Source organism: Chelonus insularis, unplaced genomic scaffold (genome assembly GCF_013357705.1).
Source record: "Chelonus insularis isolate UGA/USDA-ARS -01 unplaced genomic scaffold, ASM1335770v1 contig_77_pilon, whole genome shotgun sequence".
In the NCBI taxonomy this organism is placed as follows: Eukaryota; Metazoa; Arthropoda; class Insecta; order Hymenoptera; family Braconidae; genus Chelonus; species Chelonus insularis.
This window is the reverse complement of record NW_023276746.1, coordinates 314316-338069: the sequence shown is the minus strand read 5'-3', so window position 1 is coordinate 338069 and position 23754 is coordinate 314316. Positions and strand designations below refer to the sequence as shown.

The 23754-nt window shown below is 28.9% G+C and overlaps 3 protein-coding genes across 5 annotated transcripts; 1 reads left to right on the top strand and 2 right to left on the bottom strand.

The window, feature by feature from the left end:
* Positions 1–278: 278 nt before the first annotated feature.
* LOC118071355 (uncharacterized) lies at positions 279–4188 on the bottom strand. Of its 2 annotated transcripts, none has more exons than XM_035090466.1 (2): positions 4165–4188; positions 279–3910 (listed from the first exon to the last, which is right to left on the bottom strand). In XM_035090466.1, the coding sequence occupies exon 2, from the start codon at positions 3790–3792 to the stop codon at positions 1447–1449; it is 2346 nt and encodes a 781-aa protein (XP_034946357.1). In that variant the 5' UTR covers positions 3793–3910; positions 4165–4188; the 3' UTR covers positions 279–1446. The 2 variants fall into 2 exon arrangements, with proteins under 2 accessions (XP_034946357.1, XP_034946356.1); XM_035090465.1 differs by lacking the exon at positions 4165–4188 and adding an exon at positions 4052–4095.
* Positions 4189–5162: 974 nt separating this feature from the next.
* Positions 5163–16489, bottom strand: mas (masquerade). The gene is made up of 11 exons (XM_035090422.1): positions 16185–16489; positions 13536–13877; positions 12628–12636; positions 11928–12376; positions 10598–10780; positions 10266–10392; positions 10007–10192; positions 9644–9923; positions 9278–9555; positions 8058–8212; positions 5163–6513 (listed from the first exon to the last, which is right to left on the bottom strand). Exons 1-11 carry the CDS (start codon positions 16300–16302, stop codon positions 6346–6348), a joined length of 2295 nt encoding a protein of 764 aa, XP_034946313.1. The 5' UTR covers positions 16303–16489; the 3' UTR covers positions 5163–6345.
* Positions 16490–20617: 4128 nt separating this feature from the next.
* On the top strand, positions 20618–23105 carry LOC118071353 (pre-mRNA-splicing factor CWC22 homolog). Of its 2 annotated transcripts, none has more exons than XM_035090462.1 (2): positions 20618–20681; positions 20940–23105. In XM_035090462.1, exon 2 carries the CDS (start codon positions 20946–20948, stop codon positions 23028–23030), a length of 2085 nt encoding a protein of 694 aa, XP_034946353.1. In that variant the 5' UTR covers positions 20618–20681; positions 20940–20945; the 3' UTR covers positions 23031–23105. The 2 variants fall into 2 exon arrangements, with proteins under 2 accessions (XP_034946353.1, XP_034946352.1); XM_035090461.1 differs by lacking the exon at positions 20618–20681 and adding an exon at positions 20688–20862.
* Positions 23106–23754: the final 649 nt, after the last annotated feature.

Sequence of the window (23754 nt, the reverse complement as noted above, 5' to 3'; positions counted from 1 at the left end):
GCGATCTAATTAATCAACGAATTAATTTATTAATATTAAAAAAGATTTTCCCCCCCTAAATAAATTTGTTACCACGCATGTAAATTAAATTTCAATACAGTACTTTTTATTACTTATTGCTACTGATGACTGTAATGATTTTCGAAAAGGATATTTTTAATTATAGGTTTTTAAATGATAAAATTCCATTTTAAGTTCATACATTTATTTTTAATCTTTTCAAAAAATATAAAATTATTTAATTACTATAAAAACAAATGAGTTCAATATTTCTCGCACACACACACACTTATAATTTTTTACGTAAAGGTATACATTAATATTCAATGAAAGTGTTAGTGATTAATTTTAATATTTTATTATAAAAAAAGATAAGTAATTTATTCATTATTATACTATCTTTTGTCTCATCATTTTCAACTTTCATTGTTGTTTTTTATTTGACGTCGCAGCAAATCGCGGTGACGCTATTTCAAGGCACATATTGCTTGAATCATACCAGCACTAAATACTGTTCTATCAGAGAAAACGGGTAATTGGATAATGCATTAAGAAATACATTCGCAAGTTTTGATTTAAATAACAGTCTGCTGGCTGTCTTTGCTTTTATCTTGCTTCTAGTTGAAATGAACGGACAATTAGGAAGACATTGCTTCGGCCAAAAAATTATTCAATACTAGTTGCAGATCGGTTCCTCCTAATTTTTCTAGAAAACCTTGCAATGACATTTTTAGTTAGGAATCTTTTTCAAACGATTCGAACTCTTCGATCGTTTTTCAAGGAAATTGAAGAGGTTTTTCAAATGAATAATTTTTTTTGCGTTATTAAATTTATGATATCCTGTTTGAAAGTATCCAATTGTTTTTTTATATCTTCAATTTAGGGGATAATCATTTGGGATAGTGAATCTAACAGCTCAGTTTTTAAAGTGCTCATATCTATCAAACTCGGTATATGATTTATTGGATGAACTATTGAATTATCTACGTAATTGTCATTGTTACATGATGACTCAGCGATATTGGAATTGAAATATGGCAAATTCAATTTGACGTCTTTAATATTTATTGCAGAAGGTAATGAACGTGGAACGAAATTGTTAGTGGATGGTTGAAAAGAGTCATTGTCAGTGTGTTCTACATTGATGAATTCGCTATTATAGTGATTATCATTTAGGATATTGATAGCTTGCGGAATGCTCAGAGGAGCATAATCGGTGTTAACATTAGTTGAGGCGGGAAGGTCATCAGTTTTATGATGTCGTACAGTGATGTTATTCACATCTTCGTCAATGTCGATTGATCGACGCTGGATCTTTGCACGGCGCCGTTCAGATATTTCGTCAGATATATCGATTTCCAATGCTTCGATAAATTCTATATCACATTGAATATACTTATTTACAAATATACTTACTCTAAAAAAATATAAACTTCTTTGGATTCGCTAATTTACTTCTAGATCTTCAATAAAACGTATGAATTTTTCACAATTTTCTTTATGCATTCGATTTAAATAAGCTATTTCACAGTTCATGAACTTAATGCGAAATTGATGGATTTCATGTAGAGGTTTTATCCAAAAATCTATGAACGCATTATACTGTTCTCCTCTTTTTACTTTTGTAGTAGTAGGCATATCATATGACGTGTAATTTTTTGTTTTTATAAAATCATGACAAAAAGCCACCCCTTCATCAGACATGATGAACTCTCTGATAAAAGATTGAATCAACTTTTCTTCATTCAACGCCCATTTGATGAAACTTTCTGCTAATTCTGCATGGCCCGTTGATATGTACTTTCTGCATTTTGCACGTCCTATCTTATGGCCTATTACTTGCTTTGTTTGCTGAATTTCCTCTTGTGATGGCAGGCACCAAAATAAGAATGCTTCCATAGTACTAACGAGGTCCTGAATGAGAAAAAAATCAGTGAACAACGTTTCTCGCACGGAATTAACTATTTTTTCTTTTTTGAAGTATGCTACTTTTTCGTCTGACTCCAACAACCAGGATAAAAAATTTGAAGATTTCTCCATTGCATTATTAATATTTATTCCGCACGACTTCCAGAAATCATATATCCTTTCAATTGAAGAAATGTCATTTAGGAAAAAATCTATGCATCTTTTACTCTCCTCCTTCGTTGCAAATTGCCAATTTAGATACTTATCTGCCAAATCATATTGTTCTTTATCAATAAAATATTGACAAAGTCTTAGATAATCTATCCCACTTTTAAGATATTGCCTCTCTTCAGGTGTACTACATTGCCAATCCAGTAGCTTATCAACCTGGTCATATTGGTCTTTGACGATAAAGTATTCCCAAATATTCATGTTTTGCCTGAACAATTTTTTATCTTTTTCACAATTAAATATCTCTCTTATCAACTGATTTAATAACTCATATTGATTATTTTCAATTAATTCAATATATCCATCTTTTCCTGATCCTATAAACTCATCCCTGACATCTACTATTGCTGGATCATTAAATATTAATTTAATACTATTTATATCTCCAAGAGCTATCAACTTACTTATAACATTTTCATAAGGAAGCTCGTCTACAATTTTTAGTTTAACTGATTTTGGAATGCTACACCAAACTTCATGTAAAATACTTTGATATTTACTATTTTCTGTGACATAACCCAATTGATGGTTTTCAATTATTTTATCTGTAATTTCTTCTAATAAATAATAAACAGTATGACTTTTATGTTGTGAATATTGCAGTACATTATTTAATACAGGTATGAGTAGTTCTTGCCAGGGCCAGACAAAGAAAAACATCCTTAGAACTGTTGCTCCCATACAATAGTCTTTAAAACTAAGTGGATCTTCTTCATTATCGAACAGTAATCGATTATAAAATAACAGTCTTTGATCATTAGTCATTTGATTGATCAAAAAGATGTAAATTTCTATATATTTTTCTTTTTTATAGCTTGCTACATGTTCTTCTGAATTTTCGTAAATACCATAATTTAATACAGCTGTACGAGCACAGTTTATTACACTGTTGTTCCTCTGCTCCACTGTTAATTTTTTCCAAAAATATTTTACAGCTAAACTGTATCCTTGATGTACCGACAACCACAACATATTTTGATCAACAGAATCATTTAAATCATATCCATAATCATATAGTTCTCTTCTAATAAAATCGCTTGCAGTTGCTTCATAGTGCGAAATTAAGTTTGATAAATCTCCATCTCTACGATGTTTCCAATAAGCTAAAATGTGTCGATCATAATTCTTATATATGTCATTATAAAATTCTTTTTGAATTTTGGGTAGTATTTTTTCCCATAAGTCATTGATGTGTTCTTCCAAGGCATCACTGCATGCAATGTTGTACACTTTCGCAACATTTAGATGTAAATTTTTCAACCAAAATGTCTCCAATATTTTGACTTCATCAGCAGTGCCATAAGGCGTCCAATATATTCTGTCGATATATTTAATTGCCGCTCGTTTTTCTCCATATTGGGATTCATTTTCATGCTCAATGTACTGATACCAATTATATATTTTTTCTCCTATTTCCTTTATAATATGTATCAAGTCTCTTTCTAAATGTAAAGGTAATAGATCTCTATTCCACTCATCCAATGCTTTTTTTATGAACTTCTTCCATTCATATTTACTGTTATGATCATCTAAGTCACCATAATTATTAAAGAATATTTTTACCTTGTCTTGTAAATTTTTTTTCCCCCAAAATGATATTGAAACACGCAACGCTGCTCTTTGTTGCAAATTTAATTGTAACTTTAATTGCATTTTTCAAATGCATGTTTTAATATTTATTGAAAAAAATATATCAAATAATGCATCAATACGTTGGTAATATAATTTTATTGAACTACAACAACAGTTCACGCCAAACGTGGTGTTGTCACTGCAAAAAAAGATGACCAATCTATATTTAACATTAGCTATATAGTTCAGCTTTAGAAAACTTATCTCTGCAGTACATGCAGTGCACTTGTTTCTCTCTGCACATGTGCACTTGCTAACACTGAAGAGGTCGGTAACTTACCGTGAATCTATTCTGTTTCGGAATATTGTTTTTTTCATTTTAATTTGACAGCTATGTGAATAAAAAAAATGTCAAATTAACATAAAAAGTGTAATATCATAAATAATACTTACCATATAAATCTAAAAAACATTGTTTAAATATTGTACGGTAATAATATCATTTCAAAATGATTGTATTTGATAATTTTTTGGTTAATGATAACCTGTGTAGTCAGATATACTTAATATATAATTGAAAAAATGATATAATCGTTAGTTCACAATTGAAGAAATTCCAGATCAACATACTTTACGTTGACTGTCCTACTTTAAACTGATAAAGCAGTAGAAGTAATGTAAAAAATTAAACAGCACAATTCCTAACCTCAATCTGACTTTAATGTATTGATAAAATTTATATCCGTGAAAAAGCGAGTTTAGATATGACCATATCAGATCAGTTTTATGAGACAGTACTGATCTGATCAGGTGGTACAGATATAATCAGATTAAATTTTCAGATATGTTTGAATCTGATCGGAACTAAAGAAAGTTGATAATTTTCTCTAGACAGAAAAATCAGATCTGATCATATGTAGAAAAAAATTTATTAGTCTGAATCTTAAATCTGAAAAAATTTTATCATCTGAACAAATTTGAAGAAAAATACATCATTTTCGTTAGAAAAAAAATCAGATTCAATCAGATCTGCGAAAAATTAATCATTCTTCTAAAGAATGTAATAAGAATAAATAGCTTTAGTGATACAAATAGATGATTTAAAAATAGCATCTTAAGTTTTCTAGGTAAGCGGTGACTATGCAAGTCTACAGTTACGAGGGTTCCAAGATCGAGTCTACCTAAGTTTCATTATTATTTTACCTCAAAAATTAATTTCAGCACAGAAAGTAAATAATAATCACATAAAAATATTTATTATATACATAAATATAAATATAAAACACTTTAAGTGTTTTAAATTAAAACTCTACCACAGAACTTTCAATTGACCATCAATTGAGGTATTGACCCTTAAAAAGTATTCAATAATTTAAAATGAAACTCGTTTATTAAATATAGCATTAATATACAAAGCGACACGCATGGAATGAAAAATATGGGATCTATAAGATCGAACAAATCAAGTATAATAAACGTTGTTGCATCTTAACAATTTTTCCAGATTTATTACCATTTATTTTCATTAATACTATTCAAGGCATGACATCGAAAGTGTAAACATTAAAATTCTTTAAAGAACTAGGAACAATGTTTTTTTTTTATAGATAAAATTCATTTTATAACTCACTAGAATTTCATGTAAGTGTCTTACTTGTAAAATGAAGAAAATGATGATGATGAAGATGATTATGATGATCTTGATGATTATATAATAAAGCCTTACATATCTCGATAATATAGTAAATAATATTATCTATGACTCCGATCTGACCAATTTTAGTTGAACAAATTATTAAATCATGCGTAAGTTTATATTTTTTGATAGTGCACGAAAAAATATTTCGTAAAAGTTACTACTCAAGAAAAAATTTTCATATATGATCGTAAACAGAAAATTGGCTACATGTTTCATTAGAAACATACATGTGAACTTTATTAGTCATGTGTGATTCATGATCATAGATGAAAAATTTTTCTCGCGTACTAAAAGCGCCTCGAAATAGAGAACCATGGACTGATAAAAATATATGGACCTTCGTGCGACTCAAAAGATTGCTTTTAATATCTCTAACACTCTTACTCGTTTTACACGTAGTTGACTAAAATCTGTCGAACCACTTTGAACTTTTAATTTTGGATATTTTGCTTATTCTTCAACCAATCGTCTTTATCTCGTTTCATTCCATAGATTGTTGTTGCATGAATCTTTTCCTGGAGGTATTTCCTTATTTTATCTATTTATTCGCCTAAAACTAGTGCGCAAAGATCCGTATACTTTTATCTATCAATATTTTTTAAGCATTGCAATGTAATTAGAATTCTTAAAATATTTTAATTTTTTAATTAAAAAATGAATGGAAATTTTTTTATTCAAATAATTAAATTAATTTCGAGTCCTACATTCTCTCACATCATTAAAAGTCGTAATCCAAAAGTAAACTCCTCATGTGATTTTCCAACATTTTGTGATTATTAAGGATAGTGTAGTAACTTTTACTTAAAATCACTCTCAAAACAGTTAAATTAACTAATAAATATTAAACTCAGAAATTGTCAAGGTGCAGCAATATTCAATTAATTTATCTAATAAATAAATTAACGTATATCAATCAATTAAGTAAATAGAATTTACTAAAGATTGTTAACAGATATAATTTGATTTATCCAGCCGATAAAAGCTGATACTTTAACATAAACACCAGGAACATCAACTCTTCCGCAACCAAACCCCCATGATACAAGTCCTGCTAGTTCATAGAATCCATCATCCAGACACACTAAAGGACCACCTCCATCACCCTAGAATTATTAAAGTAAACATTTTTAAATAATCATCGATTGATTAAGCAATTTTTAAATTACTCATAGTGAAAAAAGGGTAAATAAAATGACAGTTTAATTAATTAGATTAAATTTGGAGTATCTATTCCTCTTTAAAATTTATTAATTAAACATTAAGTTTTTTGGGTAATTGTATCGAAAAATCCTCACATTCTCAATTTCTTTAGGATTGACATATATTGTCTAGAATAAATTTAATTTAGGCCGTAAGAGGGCCGGCGGACCACCGAAAGCCATGATGAGTGCAAGCATGAAAAGTAAGAAATAAGATACAAGTGGAGATAGCTTAAGTAGTAGAGCATCCTAGCGCAGAACTAGGAGGATCCGGGTACGAGTCCCGGTCTCACTAAGTTGTCTTTTTTCTGAAAAAGTAGGCCTGTGCAAGTTTTGGTGGACTGCAACGAGGGGGGAGGGAAGTGTGAGGGCAAAAGCATACAATTACCGTTTTTTGTTATTCATTAATTGTTAAAACTAAGTTGACCAATTTTGATACTGGTATTGAAGAAAAAATCATCTAATACAATGATATAAAAAAATAAGTCTCAGCACACTTTGTCTGTGCTAACATGATAAACTTTCCATTTGTAATTGTTTATAACAAATTCATATTGTTATAAACAATGTGTAATTGGTGAGTCATATTTGATTGTGAACAATAACGTCTAGTCAATATCGACTTCATTTTCGAATAAAATTGTTATTCTTTTGCTTAAAAGTACTTTAAACAATTAATTTTTTGATTTATTTATTATTAGTTTTTTTGTTATAAAAAAACGGCTTAACCGATTTTTTTCAAATTTCTTTTCAATTTTCTTTATAATAATATCTTTCGAATAAATTTTAGTTGAAGTTGATATCTCGATCCGTTCTGGAGATATCAAAAACGAAAAAAAATGCTGACATCCGTACGGACATACGTACGTACACACACACATCATTCTAAAAATTGGTCAGTATGCTTGCAAATATCTTGAAACGTGGAGATACGATGAGAATTTAAATTTCACCAATCGACCCAATTTCAATAACTTCCTAATGGGAATACGAACATATTTATTAGATTAAGGTAAGTCCGGGAGAGACGGCCAATCGAAATAATTTATAAAGCTGCTGATTAAATGTCGCTAGTAACTGTTTAGTTCGCTTCGCATCGCGCGTGGGATCAAAACTACTACCAAATTTTGGAGAAAGAAATCAAAAAGTAGGGACACCTAGTCAACAGTCCTATAAATTATTATGATTTGCTATCTCTTCCTTATGGCTCTCTACCCCAGACTTACCCTAAAAACATACTCATATTGCTACTTTCTATAAATGGGTGTCCACAACATAACTGAAAAAATACTAGAAGACTATTTCTAGAGGGAATTTTACTCTTCCTGTACTACATCATACCACGATTTCCCTACATTGCAGGATGCTTTTTATTTGACTTTTTTTTCCTTGTAAAGATGGTATTATTCAAGTATCTTCATTTTGGATTAGTTAAGAATTTCATTTACCTGGCATGCATCATTCCCAAGTTCACCGCCCGCACAAAAGCTGCTAGCAGGTAAAATGAAGATTTTTTCTGTAACAGCATTCACTTTTCTAATGCATTCAGCATCACTAACGATAGGTATTTCTGCTTCCCGTACTTTCAGAGGGATTGGACCAGCTGAAAAAAATAAAGATATTTTGAAAATAAAATTTTAAAATAAAAATTCAAAAATTCATGAATAAAATCGTGCATACAAAAAGTATGATTCCCGATTCATTTACAACATTTACAAATCAATTCCAACATTTTATTAAATATTTAAAGATATTAATTTTGATGGTATTTTAATTATTTTTACCATAAGAAAAATTGGTAATAACTTAGAGAAAAAAACGGGTCTGGACTTAGTTTGTGCCCTGAACTCCCTATTAATTAAAATCCGTCATTTTGTCACCTTTTAGTTTTTTTGTTTATAGAAAATTTTGTTTTTAAACAATATTTTATTGATATTTATCGAACATCATCATAGTAATAATAATTCAATCAATTAAAATCATTTTTAATTGTTTACAACAAATTGAATTGTATTTTTAGAGTCATATGAAGTTGTTAACGACCATGTTATATTGACCTCAATTGTCAATAATGTTAATCATCTAATAAGTAGAATCTATTTCAAATGTCTTCTTTACTTAACTTATTTTATACTCTTTTTATTAAAAAAAAGGAACTGCTGGACTGAATTTGTTCAAACTTCTTTCAGATCTTCTTCATTATATTTTCTTTAAAATAAAATTTGTCCGAAGTCGATATCTTCAGTGGTTCTCGAGATATCGAAAACGAAAAAAAACCTAACATGCGTACGTACATACATCTATTTTTAAACCTTACAATATTTTTTCAAATGTCTCAAAACATAAAGATGTGATAAAATTACGAATTTCAAAAATCGACTCCATTACAGTAACTTTCTAATAGGAAGTTAATAAACAGATGTAATTATACTGCACATCGTAGTGTTTTAATTTAAAACACTTAGTGTTTAAAAATGACATCGTCCACTTAATTAATATTTAATGCACTTGGAAGTGTTTGAAAAGTTACTACAATGTTAATCAAATGGGTGACGTCATTTTAAAACACTTTAGATCCGATAACCAGAGGTGATTAGATCAAACCTGACCAGGACAAAATCTAGATTTAATTCTTTAATGTTAGTAAAATTATCAGAGTGGAACTCACCTTCACCCATGTATCCATATCCTGTAACAGTACACCTCATTCCAGCGGTATGACTGACTCCTCTAGCGGGTAAACAAACTAAACACACGCCATCCTTGAGTTCAGTCTGTCCATGTAATTTCAACAGAGCTATGTCGTTATCCAATGTCTGGCTATTGTGATTATGATGAATATAAGTAGTAGCAACTCTTAGAGTTTGTGCACCAGGACTACCATATTTCCTTGTAAGATCATGATCACCAACACGTACATAAATTGCATCACCCGACCTGACAATACTATTTTCAAAAACCATAAATTATTTGTTCATTGGACTTATTTAGAAATAAAATCATTTTCTCTGTGATTTGATGATTATTTACTTACTTGGTAACACAATGAGCTGCTGTTAAAACCCATTGGGTTCCAATTAAAGCACCTCCACAAAGATATTGATTGAGTGAATTTATCAAAGCAACTTGCCAACACCATTCATTAGCATCAGCATCTTCTCCACCAACTACTCGACCATCTCTTGAATAACTGCGAGCCTGCACAGGACCTCGAGATGTGCCTTTAACTCCACACACATATTTACTGTAAATTGGAGCTTTAGATGTTGTAGGAGTTGGTAATGTTGTTGAGAGAGGCAGTAACGGTGTATCATCTATATTCAATAAAAAAAAATGTTCAATGAATGAATCGAATTATTTATGAAGCAAACAGCCATGTTATATTCATAAAGCTTACATGGTACAGTAGGAACAAATGTAGAAGTATACGGCCTTGTAACTGATGGAAATGTATCATTTCGATTTGTCAAAATATGATCTTGACTGGCATTTCCATTGTTATATTCACGAATTATTGATTTAGGAGCGCAACATTGATGACCAAATTTCTTGCATTTAAAAATGGTAGTTAATTCAGCATTTCCTAACATTTTTGTAAAAGACATAATTAGTTCAATGTTAGTTTAACAATTATTGTTGCATCAACTAATACTTACTAAAACATGTAAAAGATAGGTAAGACATGATACATGATCCTGGGCATTCAGGTCGAGAATCTGGTGGTAAAGATGCAGGTGTTGTTGATGCTTTCGTGGGTACTGGTTTTGGCCGTGGTCGTTGAGTCTAAATGAATATATGAAAAGTTTTAAATGTCTATAAACTTGTTAATTAATTAACTTGATCTGAGAAAAAATTAATCCTTATTAACAGTATAATCATTCGATGTTTCTAATTTAAATATTCAAATACTTTTATTTGAGAATGATTATCTAAAAAAATATTTATATTATTTTTTTCTCAGAATAATTATGAGCAATAACCATCGTACAGTAGGTGGTGCATTACTATCATCACAACAAATAGACCCACTTGAACACGTCGACGTTTTTGATACAATGAGACTAGGCCGTTCACAGAATGCTGCCATTATTGTCAACAAACAGTATCCTTTACAAGGAGGTAATTTTGGTGCTGGTGGTTTTATGGTTGGTTTTAATGTTGTAGTTATTTCCTGCAATCGCCAAAAATTTTGAATCAGTAAATTCGCTAACTAATGAATTACACACTCCTGATAAAGTAACATTTAATTTAATTTATTGGAAAAAGTTTTACTCCGTAAACTGTTCTGTTAACATTGAACGAATAAGAACAACAACCGATAGCACGAGTCAGAAAATTTTATCTGTTTTACGACTTTTTGATGAAGACTGAATTTGTCCTAAAAAAACTCCTGTTTTATTCCTGATACCATGAAATATTTAAGTAAGTTTTTTTCCGCAATTTTCAATAATCGCGGAGAAAAATAGATATTTTTTTCGTCTGTTTTTTTCTTTCGAACTGACAAATTAAGGGTAAGTCCATGATTAGTACATTTATTTATTCTGTACAAATAAATGTATTAAATATAAAACTAAATTTAATAAAAAATCAATAAATAATTTACAAAATAAAATATAATGAAAAATAGCAATAGCCAATACTAATAACGAAATTGATTATAAAAATTATATTCGTTATTCGCTTATTTGTTTTATTGTATGGCTTTTCTCAAAATTTATATTAATTTAATCTACGATTCTCTTTTATTTGTGCTGTTTCTTCCACTTACACTCATCAGAAAGACCATGCTCATGAACTCATTGAGAAAAATATTGAAAAAAGTAACACAAAGTTTTTTTTTTTTGGATTTGAACTTGCGACCCTTAGAATCCTAGTCCAACATATGGCCACTACGCCATTTAGACTTTAAGAATATTGTTGTTATATTTAAATCTTAAGTTACACACTCGATTATATATATATTATAAAAAAGAGAAAATGAGACAAAATAAAAACAAGCGGAGAAAAACAGATGAAGATGAGGACAAAATCAGATGAACTAAAGTTTGCAGGAGAAAAGCAGAAGTAGATCTATAATCAAGGAAAAAATCCCACTAATTTCGGAATAAAACAGGTAAAATCATCAATTTTAGGTATAAAACAGACGAAATTTTTCGACTCGAGATAGTAGACTCAGTTAGCTGTAGAAAATTAAGGATTGTAGTAAATGTTTATGTAAATTGAGTAGAAATAGACAGTAATCTATGAATGATAATTGGTATTGAACAAAACTAAAGAAAGTTTATTATTTTCAATTGATTTTGGTCCTTGATATTTACCGTTTTAGAAGGAATATTGGTTGTACAACAAGATCCATCTGAAGGACAATCTGCATCACGATCGATGTTATCACAAAACAGGGCCAAAAAATGGCTGACACATTCACCTTGACATGGTTTCTTAGAGACAGGTTTTGGCTTGATTGTAGCCAATGTTGCTGCCAAAGGGAAAACTGAGGATGATGTTGGTGAAGGTGATGATAGGAGTGATGAAGTAGTTGACGGTCTTAATGTACTTGTTATCTTTTCATAGCCAACTTTTCCATCAGTTTTAGTCAAGTTCCCTTTGGATCGATCAATCACATAGAATTCAGGTGGTGGATTGTTACCAAAAGTATCTTTTGAAACACAACATCGTAGTCCAGGTTTACATAGGGTATCAATATTAACAATAGCTTCACAGTACTCGGCTATTCGTAATTCAATGCACATCCCAGAACATTTTGAAACTAAAATTCACAAAACAAAATCTTGAGATATTTTTTTAGTGATATTGAACATATATGTATAAGAAAAGATATTTCAACATTTTAAAAATTGTCTCTCATATGATGGGAATTGAAAAACCATTTATCTTCCATAAAATATTCAGTTTAATCACATATTGAGCCAATAATAATTATATCATTTTAAAAAATCTATCATTTTACGGTACGGTATAAAGACTTTGAAAAATGGTTCCCCATGAGAGAACATTTACTAGTTCTATCTTCTATAGTTGATAACTACCCGGGAAAAAATAAAATAGATCTACATTGATCTACTCAGATATATTTGTTGGCACAATTAGATTTACTTTGTTCTGTGTACATCTGTTTTGATCACTTTAGATCTTTTGTCATTTCTGTAGATGTATTAAATTTTCCTTATCATCGAGATCAATGGAGATCTCCATAGACATACAGTAATTTGTGTAGATGTACAGTGATTTTACTAGATGTACATAGATTTACTTGGATCAAATTTTCTCTAGTTTTTTAGATATGAGTAGATCAAATTAGATCTAAAAAATGGCGAAAATGTGGATCTGTGTAGATCTATTTTATTTTTTCCCGGGTATATCTTAAATTATAACTTGTAGATATTTTAGTTATAGTTATGATATTTATATAGATAGATGTTTATATAATCAATTACTTATTGGAATTAAATGAAAATAGATAAAAAAAAGACATTTATAAATGTCTTTTTTTGTATCCGTAGCGATATATATATCACTATTAATATCTAATTGTTATCATCAATTTTCAACTTAATATCATTTTATGATGCAGATAGAGATTTAGTGAACTGCAAGATATTTTCGAGAATATTGAGGGTTTAAATATTTCGTGAGAAATAGATTTCATTGAAAATGACATTGTAGAAGATTCGAGAGGGTAGTGTGTATGCATAAACATGTTTTTAAGCTCCTCCCAATTACCGGATTCCAATAATGTATATTATTTAATCTCTAAAAATACTTACGTTAAGGTTTTTTTTTTTAATTTTAATACCTCTAATGGAAAAAAAGAAAATGTGTTTACCTGATTGATTGTCACCAGAATTTTTTAAACTCCCCTGAAAAAAAAAATTGTATCAAAACAAACTATTATACTATGGTAAAACTTATTGAAAAAATTACCGATGCTATCGTAGATGGTACAACTGCTGTTGCTGATGTTGTTGTTATAACTGGTGTTGTTGTTGTAGAAACTGTTGTGGATGCTGTAGTTGATGAAGGAATCGTAGTTTCTTTTACAGTTGATGCAGTTGCTTCATCTTCAATGTCATTTTCAGAAGCAGAACTATCCGTGCTGTTAGTAGCTTCATTTACACAGCAGCGCATGCTTGGTGAAGGACATTGAACCTCCTCAAGGACGTCATCACAAATCAAGGTCGCTAGTGCATGTACACAAACTCCTGGACAATTGTCGCTATTTGCGGTACTTGCTATCGAGTCTAGGAGACCTAAAACAATGCATTTAATTATAAAACAAAACCGCTGATTAAAAGCACTTGGAAAACATTTTTAAAGGTTAAAATAATTTATTTTATTATAAATTGAAGTTATTTCTATTACTATAATTAATTGAAAAAATTTTTCGACCATTTCAATCCAAAAGATGAGTGGTTAATGTTTAGAAGAATAGAAAGGAAAATATTTTTTGTTTTCAAAAGGAATTGGACTAATTATGATTATTATTATAAACTTAAAATTAATATGATAATGAATAAGTTGGATAAATAACATTGAAAAAACTTATTCTTATCAGAAGTATCCTAAAAAATCTAGTAGTGTGAGTTAATTATTAAATAAATAGTGACTGTATACACTACAAATCCGGGAAAATTCAAGTGTTTAGTAATAAATCACTTAAAGTGTTTAATAATAAAACACCAAAGTGTTTACAATATTGAACACCATAAACTTTAGTATTTTGGTGCTCGGCAAGAAGCAAAATTACCATAGTTTGTTTATGGCATATAAAATTGTAAACACTCTAAGTGTTTAGTTTAATTTTTGCTCTATTAGCTGTAGCAGAAAGCACCTCAAAAATGATATGACGAAATACATCCTAATTACTGCGTTTTATTATGAAAAATGATTTTATTTACAATATAGAAGGTTGCAAGGATGTCAGCAGATAACTTTTTCCAGCGAAAAATTTGTAAAAAAAGAATAATGAATTGTTTTCTCTTGACGGCCATGAAGCATGAAAAATTTAGTAATAATTCGATGACAATTCTCTTTCTAATTAAATTTAATTAAAATATAAATTAATAAAATGGAATGTTTATCAGCGGCATTCTACATAAAATAGGCTTTATTTTGATACCAAAATCAGTGGATATAGTTACAAATTGGCTAATAAATTAGTTATTTCCCGACTCCTTGGGATTTTCTAGGGGGAAACCGAAGTAAAGGCCAGCCTTAAGGAGCTCTTCTCTACACCCAATATTATCCAGGTATTTAATAATAAGATGAAAATTCCTACATCCATAGAATGTATTTATATATAAATACATTCTTCGAACATAAGATTATAGCTTAAGTTGAGATAAGTCATTGAACTTCATCATACGTTTGATATCTACATTATATTTATGTGTTAATTATTTTAGAACCCATTAATAATATGCTTGAAAAGTGACCAAATATAAATGAATAACTATACAAAGAGATTTTTTTTTCAAAACAGATTATTGATGAATAATAAACTAAGCTATTATTATGTGTCGTACAATATTTCGATCAAAAAAAAAATTATGAGTTATTTATTTGAATGTTATTTTTTATTATATATAACGTAACAGATAAACGAGAGTGAAAGAGAAGCAATTAACGGTAATATTTTTCCATTATAATAATCCTTACGAGTCGTACGACGCGGTTTCACTTCGGCAGAGACATAACGGCCTCAAACAAACATAACGGTAGATAAAGAACGGTGCACGTAAAAATTATTGACTAGCAAAGTTGATTTTAAGCTCAATCTATTGATTAATCAATTACCTAAGAAAAATAATATCCATGAACACTATGGAATCAAAAAAGGCAAAGGGAATAAATGACACAAAAAAAGAAACATGATAAAAACATAATCGGAACATATTTGATTTATATGAGTCCCAAAATAACCTACAAAAGAATTATTTTTCTGCAATAAATCACGTTTAAATAACATTAAAAATTGTTAAATTTAATTAATGATTGATAGATGATGAACTCTTTGAGCTTCATGGCTAAAATGCAGTCATTTATTTTTATACTGATAATACCGTTGTATAGTTATTAAACGAGCCAAGTAAAGCAGCTTTCTTACGATCCGCATAGCGTTTTACCATCAACTAAAGTAGGACAGGCGCATCCTCTGTGTGATTTTACCAATAAACCGTGTCGCCAATTTCTATTTCTCGAAACTTCCGGCTTAAGATTTTCTTAATTAATCGTTTTCTTCAACTTATAGTGTTTACAAAAAGTCAACTTTTTAAATTATTTTTCATCTGATCGACAAATCATTCATACAAATAACTCCCATGGTTACGTGATTAATAAAGATTATTTTTTAATTAATTAACGTTATTCCATTAATTTTTGTAATGACGATTAATTATTTAACTTACTTGGAAATTAATGAATCAGTTTATTAAAAAATTGAATTATTTATTATAAATAAAAACATCCAGATTAATAAACTAAGAGCGTCAATTTTCTGAGTGTTTAATAATTAATTAACTAATTGGAGAAATTATATTGTCAAGTACTAATTATACCTGATAAAAAACTTCCTGCGAGGGAGTCATCGTCTTGTGATTTCACATATGTTACAAAACTTAATAAAATAAATAACGTCCACAACTGTTTTTTAAACTTCATTAAATTTTTTTTCATATTTAATCAGAATAATGATTATACTAGTCTATGATTCGATTCTTTCTCTTGGCTTGATGTAAACAAAAAATATTTTGATTAACTTATTGGATGATAAATTTTTAAAAATAAACAATGCCGGTTTTAACACGTGCTCTCTGACCGTGAATTCCAATCACTTGAAACTTCATTGCCTAACTGACTTGACTTGTTGCTTCAACTTTATTTCACAGTTCAGTAAGAACACGTAACACTCACACGCCCCACTTGTGGATCAGGACGCGGAAATCCGGGGCCTTAAGAGTTCTGTCGACGACCTCACAAACGACGTTGCCCGAACTTGACCGAAAGAAAACGAAAGAGAATAGTCGAAAATCAAGTTTTTTCTATACAATTTTCAGGTTCACATATTTTCACCCCTCGTTATTTCAGAAAACATTAGAAACTCAATGAAAAGTTCTACCCGGGAAAAAAATTTTAGATCTAATTTTATCTGTATTATGAGATTTATAAATAAAGATAAATTTTTATCTAAAGATATCGACCCAGGAAAAAATAAAATAGATCTACACAGATCCACATTTTCGCCATTTTTTAGATCTAATTTGATCTACTCATATCTAAAAAACTAGAGAAAATTTGATCCAAGTAAATCTATGTACATCTAGTAAAATCACTGTACATCTACACAAATTACTGTATGGCTATAGAGATCTCCATTGATCTCGATGATAAGAAAAATTTAATACATCTACAGAAATGACAAAAGATCTAAAGTGATCAAAACAGATGTACACAGAACAAAGTAAATCTAATTGTGCCAACAAATATATCTGAGTAGATCAATGTAGGTCTATTTTATTTTTTCCCGGGTAAAAATAAATAATTATATCCAAATATGTAAAATTATATCTAAGTAGATTTAATAATATGTATTTTTATTCTTAAATATACGTTTTGGAATACTTAACATCAAGTTAAAATAAGATAAAACAATGTTCATTTTATTTGGTATGTTAAACAAATATTTATTATAGCAAACAAATACATTTGTTGAAATATCTCTATTCCACCCTTAGAAATTGACGAGACTCTCAAATTTTCAATTTTCATAAATAAAATCCCAATTTGTCGAAATAGAAGGATGTATTTAATTCTTCTTGTAAACATTTTTATTTTGCCGGAATAATTCAGCATCGATTTAAATTCACAAAGATGCAATTAATGAAAAATTCTTGAAAACATATTTATTATTGTGAAAAATCATCGTTGTCAGGTTTCTTTTCGAAAATTATTTGTACTATTTATTCCTGCTCAAGCCTTTATTCACATAATCAGTGGATTTTTGTTTTGCGAAATGCAATAATGATAGGAAAATTGTATTAGAAATGGATAAACAAAAAAAGCTTATCTAAACTTTAATAATAATTCGTATTTGTTTTATGAAGAAATCGATTTTCAAAGTTATTATGCTGAACGAAAATTAAAAACTTCCTGCTAAATAAGTATTATTTTTTTGTTGATTCACTTAGAAATGTCGGAATTTAAAAAGATTCACTAAATTATCAATTTAAAGGGCCCAAAACTGCCATCTTCGAATGTTAGTAAAATTTTGCTTCATGTACACGTCCAAAATGACTCTGCAAATAATAAAATACTCATTTTTAAATGATTAATTAGAACTTTTTCATTCGTAGAACAGATTTCAAATAACATCGATATAGTTTTCTCATTATCGTCCGTTGAATTGATTATCTGCCAATGTGAATTTTATTTAAACTCTTTCTTTGATTTTAATAATTGTTTTTCTGAAGAATTAACACTTGACTGTTTCTCAGATGTTCTTTCCATGCAGAATTTGTTTTTGTAACAATTGTTCTAAATTTTTTTGTAGTCCATTACAAATTCATTTTCTAAAATTTTCAACATACTTTGTCCTTTCATCATTCATTGAAAAAATATCATTATGATTTTTATGAAGTATTTGGGCTGGTTAAACCCATTTTTTCCTTAAGAAATTGTTTGCTTCTCAGTACGTTTAGGAAAACAAGAACAAGCTATTCCATTCCCTAATGATATTAATGCTTTTATTTAAATGATGCATTTCAATTGTTTTTGGATTTTGATTATTTGTTGGTTTATTCTTAATTATTTTTCTCAATCAACATATCTCAAAGTACTTGAAGTATCTTCAAGATTTTATTCTGCTGGATTTATAAAAGTAAAGTCATGGCTTCTACTGCTTTGATGATTCATGACAGTAATTTCTATAGCCTCGTTTTTAGATTCTTGAATTAAAAGCTCCAGTGATTCATGGATATATTGAATACGTAGTTGAAGATGATAGCTTTTTCCAAATTTTTTATCTAAAACTGATTTTGCTCAAGCATCATTTTAATAACATTTTGATAACGACGTTACTTTTCTGAACTGATTAATACTCTATTTTGGAAAATTATATTCTCACTTAATCATTACTCGTGATTACTGGATATATATATGGAATGATTACATTATTATTTTAAATTTTACCTTTTTTTTTTAATTGCAAATGAATGAAGAATTTGAAATATTGAGAGATATTTGAGTGCATGAATGTATCGCTGCTACTAAAATTGATTGTAAGAGAAAATATTATTATTAATATTGAATTGATTATTATTTTGACCGTTGCGATGAAAAAAGAGTTGTAAATAATACTAGCTATAAGAAATACTTTGATGTATATATATGTATATATTAGGTAAAACGATTTGTATGTAAATAAATTTTTCTAAATAAAACTTGATAACAATAAAATTCAAGATTCTCCTTTTTTTTTTCTTTTTAAATGCTCTTTATGAAAATTTATTATTTACTCTAATAAAATGAAAATATGAAAGAAAGTCTCTTTTTTTCTCGAAATTTTTTTTACTTATTTCTACATCATTTGAAGTATACCTTAAATTAAAAACACAAATTATGGAGAGAAATTTTATCGATAATTCTTTTAATTGTTAAAATATAAATATATTTATAATATTATAATGAGATAATTATAATTATCATAATCGCAACGGTCAAAATAATAATCAATTCAATATTAATAATAATATTTTCTCTTACAATCAATTTTAGTAGCAGCGATACATTCATGCACTCAAATATCTCTCAATATTTCAAATTCTTCATTCATTTGCAATTAAAAAAAAAAGGTAAAATTTAAAATAATAATGTAATCATTCCATATATATATCCAGTAATCACGAGTAATGATTAAGTGAGAATATAATTTTCCAAAATAGAGTATTAATCAGTTCAGAAAAGTAACGTCGTTATCAAAATGTTATTAAAATGATGCTTGAGCAAAATCAGTTTTAGATAAAAAATTTGGAAAAAGCTATCATCTTCAACTACGTATTCAATATATCCATGAATCACTGGAGCTTTTAATTCAAGAATCTAAAAACGAGGCTATAGAAATTACTGTCATGAATCATCAAAGCAGTAGAAGCCATGACTTTACTTTTATAAATCCAGCAGAATAAAATCTTGAAGATACTTCAAGTACTTTGAGATATGTTGATTGAGAAAAATAATTAAGAATAAACCAACAAATAATCAAAATCCAAAAACAATTGAAATGCATCATTTAAATAAAAGCATTAATATCATTAGGGAATGGAATAGCTTGTTCTTGTTTTCCTAAACGTACTGAGAAGCAAACAATTTCTTAAGGAAAAAATGGGTTTAACCAGCCCAAATACTTCATAAAAATCATAATGATATTTTTTCAATGAATGATGAAAGGACAAAGTATGTTGAAAATTTTAGAAAATGAATTTGTAATGGACTACAAAAAAATTTAGAACAATTGTTACAAAAACAAATTCTGCATGGAAAGAACATCTGAGAAACAGTCAAGTGTTAATTCTTCAGAAAAACAATTATTAAAATCAAAGAAAGAGTTTAAATAAAATTCACATTGGCAGATAATCAAGTCAACGGACGATAATGAGAAAACTATATCGATGTTATTTGAAATCTGTTCTACGAATGAAAAATTCCTAATTAATTATTTAAAAATGAGTATTTTATTATTTGCAGAGTCATTTTGGACGTGTACATGAAGCGAAATTTTACTAACATTTGAAGCTCCCATGAACGTGTGTTGAACAAAACAGTTGCTCCAACATACAGTATGCGTATAAGAGAGAAAACTGCTATATCGATCGTTCCCTTTCTTTCTAACCACCATGGAAAATACATTGCCACGATATGATGCTAGATGGCGCAATCGTTAAATCCTTAAGCACTCAGCAGTGGTGGTCTCTCTTCTCTGGCACTCAGCGATTATTCTCTTTCTCTGCTGATGCTCATACTATACATTGGTACAACTGTTTTGTTCGACATAAGTTTGCGTGAGTTTTGTTAATTTTTTTGAGTATAAGAGAGTATTTTTGGAGTATATTTATTAATTTATTGTGATGCTGACATAATTGTTAGTGAAAATTGATAAATAGTTGAATAATAGATATACATTGATTAGTAAATAAACTTTTATAATAGGTAGACAAAATCGTATTTTGTGTACTTTATTTGGTAAGCATTTTCTAACCTCTAAATTTGTTAAATAATTGGATAATTTTCTTAATTATAAAATAATTGTAAATTTTCAGTAAAAAATGGATCGTGAATCAAATTCAAAACTTCGACGGAGTCCATTCCATGAACGTTCGAGGAGGGAGATTGATCGGTATCATCAAGACAAGAAAAATAAACGCAATAGATATGAATCAAGGCATAGAAGCTTGTCTGATAGTGAACATAACGACTATGAAAGACGTAGAAAAGATGATCGAGAAAATAGGAAAAGACGGAGATCAAGAAGCCCTCGTGAAAATAAAGAACAAAAAAATTCTCCAAAGATACAAGAGGAGGAGGATAAAGAGTTGGCCAATATTACACCAGCACAGAAAAACACGGTAGATTTACTTACTTCAAAAACTGGAGGAGCATATATTCCTCCAGCTAAATTGAGAATAATGCAAGCAGAGATAACGGATAAATCATCTGCTGCATATCAACGTATTGCATGGGAGGCTCTCAAGAAATCTATTCACGGTTACATCAATAAAGTTAATACGAGTAATATTGGATTGATTACAAGAGAATTATTACGCGAGAATATTGTAAGAGGACGTGGTTTATTAGCACGATCAATTATTCAAGCTCAAGCTGCTTCGCCAACTTTTACACCAGTTTATGCAGCTTTGACTGCTGTTATTAATTCCAAATTTCCCAATATCGGAGAATTATTATTAAAACGATTAGTTATTCAATTTAAACGAGGCTTTAGGAGAAATGACAAGCCTTTATGTATTTCTTCTGGACTATTCATAGCACATTTAGTTAATCAAAGTGTCGCTCATGAAATTTTAGCTTTAGAATTACTTACTTTACTAATCGAAACTCCAACAGATGATTCAGTAGAAGTAGCTATAGCATTTTTAAAAGAATGTGGTATGAAACTTACCCAAGTTTCAAAAAAAGGAATTGAATCAATTTTTGAAATTTTAAGGAATATCCTTCATGAAGGTCAGTTGGATAAAAGAGTCCAGTATATGATTGAGGTAGTATTTCAAATTCGAAAAGATGGATTCAAGGATCATGTGGCTGTTAGTGAAGAATTAGATTTAGTTGAAGAAGAAGATCAATTTACGCATACAATAGAATTGGCCCAATCTATTGATGGCGAAGATATTTTGAATGTATTTAAATTTGATACAGATTATGTGAAAAATGAGGAAAAATATAAAGAATTGATGAAAGAAATTTTAGATACCGATGAAAGTTCAGGTGATGAAGGAGACGAAGAAAATGAGGATTCTGATGAAAGTGAAGCATCAGAAGAAGAAGACGAAATTAAAAAAGATATAATATTAGACAATACAGAAACTAATTTAACTGCTCTTAGGAGAACAATTTATTTAACGATCCATTCTTCATTAGATTTTGAAGAATGTGCGCATAAACTAATGAAAATGAAATTAAAACCAGGCCAAGAGATCGAACTATGTCATATGTTTTTAGATTGTTGTGCAGAAATGCGGACATATGAAAAATTTTTTGGACTTTTAGCTGGCCGATTTTGTGCGATTAATAAAATTTATGAAACTCCATTCGAAAAAATATTCAAAGATTCTTATGAAACAATTCATCGTTTAGATATGAATAAATTAAGAAATGTTTCTAAATTTTTCGCTCATTTGTTATTCACGGATTCAATATCATGGGATGTATTAAATTGTATCAAGTTAAATGAAGACGATACTACTAGTTCTAGTAGAATTTTTATAAAAATTCTTTTTCAAGAATTGTCAGAATACATGGGTTTATCTAAACTTAATGCCCGTGTAAAAGATGTAACACTTCAAGAAACATTTGAAGGATTATTTCCGAGAGATGATCCCAAGAAAAGTCGATTTGCAATCAATTTTTTTACTTCAATTGGACTTGGTGGTCTAACTGATGACCTTCGAGAACATCTTAAAACACGACCAAAACCAGTACCTGTTCCACCAGTCATTGCCAAGCCTACTACAGATTCATTAAGTTCTTTATCATCATCATCATCGTCGTCATCATCAAGTTCCAGCTCTGAATCGAGTTCCAGTTCGTCTGAGAGTTCAGATCAGAAAAAGAAAAAGAAAAAAGTATCAAAAAAACGTCGTAGAACAAAGAAAAAAGCAAAAAAGAGTTGTAAATAATACTAGCTATAAGAAATACTTTGATGTATATATATGTATATATTAGGTAAAACGATTTGTATGTAAATAAATTTTTCTAAATAAAACTTGATAACAATAAAATTCAAGATTCTCCTTTTTTTTTTCTTTTTAAATGCTCTTTATGAAAATTTATTATTTACTCTAATAAAATGAAAATATGAAAGAAAGTCTCTTTTTTTCTCGAAATTTTTTTTACTTATTTCTACATCATTTGAAGTATACCTTAAATTAAAAACACAAATTATGGAGAGAAATTTTATCGATAATTCTTTTAATTGTTAAAATATAAATATATTTATAATATTATAATGAGATAATTATAATTATCATAATCGCAACGGTCAAAATAATAATCAATTCAATATTAATAATAATATTTTCTCTTACAATCAATATTTAATACAACTAATTATAATGAGTGATAATAAATTTTTAATACCTAGTCTATTTATTTTTTCCTTTATTTTGTTAATTTCATATTGGTAGCAGCGATACATTCATGCACTCAAATATCTCTCAATATTTCTCGATTAAATTCCTTACGTAATTAATTTGAAATGCCAATTATCCTTCATGTCAACATTCAAAATCTAAATACTTATCAGTTATTACCATTTTCTGCATTGATATAAAAAAAGTCAAACGCATACTTCTTTATTATCAATTAAGCTAAAAATTAACTAATTTAATTCTCAAATTATTA